The 1,774-nt window shown below is 45.5% G+C and overlaps 1 protein-coding gene across 1 annotated transcript in view; it reads right to left on the bottom strand.

Annotated features, from left to right (window-relative positions):
- The window catches only part of TMPRSS2 (transmembrane protease, serine 2), a 34,660-nt gene that overhangs the window by 956 nt on the left and 31,930 nt on the right, over positions 1–1,774 (bottom strand). The window contains exons 12-13 of the mRNA XM_019524772.1: positions 1,269–1,364; positions 137–279 (exon numbers count right to left, since the gene is read on the bottom strand). Of these exons, the coding sequence (XP_019380317.1) occupies positions 137–279; positions 1,269–1,364 (239 nt within the window). The remainder of the gene's footprint in view (positions 1–136; positions 280–1,268; positions 1,365–1,774) is intronic.

Here is a 1,774-nt window from a genome sequence, read left to right as displayed (position 1 = left end):
TGTTGCAAAGAAAGGTCAGTGAGTTTTCTTTTTCATAAGACTTGTTCATAGCCACTACTGTAATGCCCTCCCTAGGAGATGCTCAAATAAAAAAAATTTAAAAAAAAGCTGTTAATAATATGAGTGGTGTTATTACCTGACAGGAATCAATTAGTCCTTCTAGATATCCAGCACATATCATAGTAGGCAAAACGAGGCCATTATAGACGAACCTAGCGTTACATCTGGAACGCTCTATCAAAGGCACCATCACAGCATTCAAAAAATTTGAGGTTTTACCTAAAGTTGGAACATGCAGATGCATAAAGGAACTGGAGCAAATGGGAAAAAGCCAGAGTAGCTTGCAATGGCACCCCGATCAAAAACAAGTCAATACTGCTTTGGGATGCATGCTGAAGTTCACTGTTCAATATAACAAAAAACCAAAGGAGTTTTCAGTGCCCCTCTAAGAGGATGAGAACTTATTTCAACCAGCTGTACACATACAGCTGCCATCACAGCTGTGATCCATGATGTTATCTACAGGGCTATAGAAGAGAGTGGGCCTACAAAGATGGAGAGGAGAACCCCTGCAGCAACTCCAAGCAACCTCATGATTAGGTAAGGCAGCAGAGGAATCAGCTGTCTCCTCCTCCCCCATCACTACCCAAGATCTTCCATGCCCAAGAAGCTTCACTTCTCCCTTTGAATCATGCTGCTGTGACACTGCTGTCTCAGCTTTAAGATGGGAAGAGCAGGAGGGTATTCAGCCTAGAGTTTATACCATGCTGACCATATCCCCATCAAATACAACTCATACACATGAAGGAACTCCTGTAGAGTGCACGCTGCTACGCCATCACAAAAATAGGGCCCATGGTCACTAAAGTCTCTGCCAATAACAGAGGGACTGAGAAGATTTCTATTGCTACACTACCAAGATTATGTTCCCTGCTCTGTGATAATCCTTATACCCCAATATAAACATTAGCTGAATTTGCAAATACGTATTACAAGCGTCGCCACACTACCAGAAATGTTGACTCGGCAAACTGTTACTGCTTGTATGGCCACATCTGCATAGCAAAACTGGCCCTGGCCAGCAGCACCCTCAGAAGCATAAGCAAGCTGGGCTAAGCAGGCTCCCCTCTAAACTGTATGCAGTGCAGTGACATCTACTTGAGGCAAGCAAGCTGGTCTTGTCATTTGGCAATGCTATTTATTTGACTAGACAGAAAATGAAAACAAACTAGTTCTTTGTCCCCACCTTTTAGGGCTACACATCTTACCTCCTTGTTGTAGGGCTCCCCATCCAGATATCCAGCATGACTGATTAGGATGGAACATCATTCCAGGGTTTGGCAGACAAATTGGTGCTGCCAAATCTGTAAAATAAGAACATGGCCATAATCAGTAAACCTAGATGAGTGAACATGAATAAAGATTCAACAGAAAGTTGTCTGAACAGGACAAGAAACACCGGGATTGAATACAAGAGAAACTGAGGGCTCCTATACATTTGCAAGGAGCCTGCTTGCTCCAGCAACCCCCAGCATCATGTGCACCAGTGTCCCTGTGCTGAAAACTGGTGGTGGGGCACTTTAAACTAAAGCTTGTTCAACATGGGTGGAGGAAGAAAAAAAATTGGGGGCAACTGAGCATGCACGCACACATGCCCACCGCCCCAACCCCAGGAAAGTCTGAGTGGGGGAAGGGGAAAGGGCCACGGGGGGGGGGGCGTGGGGAAGAGCAGCAGCAGCATTTCCTTGCTCCAGCTGCCTCCCAGCCCTGACCG

The sequence above is a fragment of the Gavialis gangeticus genome, unplaced genomic scaffold (genome assembly GCF_001723915.1).
Source record: "Gavialis gangeticus isolate Ggan-Ray unplaced genomic scaffold, GavGan_comp1, whole genome shotgun sequence".
Taxonomy (NCBI): domain Eukaryota; kingdom Metazoa; phylum Chordata; order Crocodylia; family Gavialidae; genus Gavialis; species Gavialis gangeticus.
The sequence above is the reverse complement of the archived record's forward strand: the minus strand, read 5'-3'. Positions and strand labels throughout refer to the sequence as shown.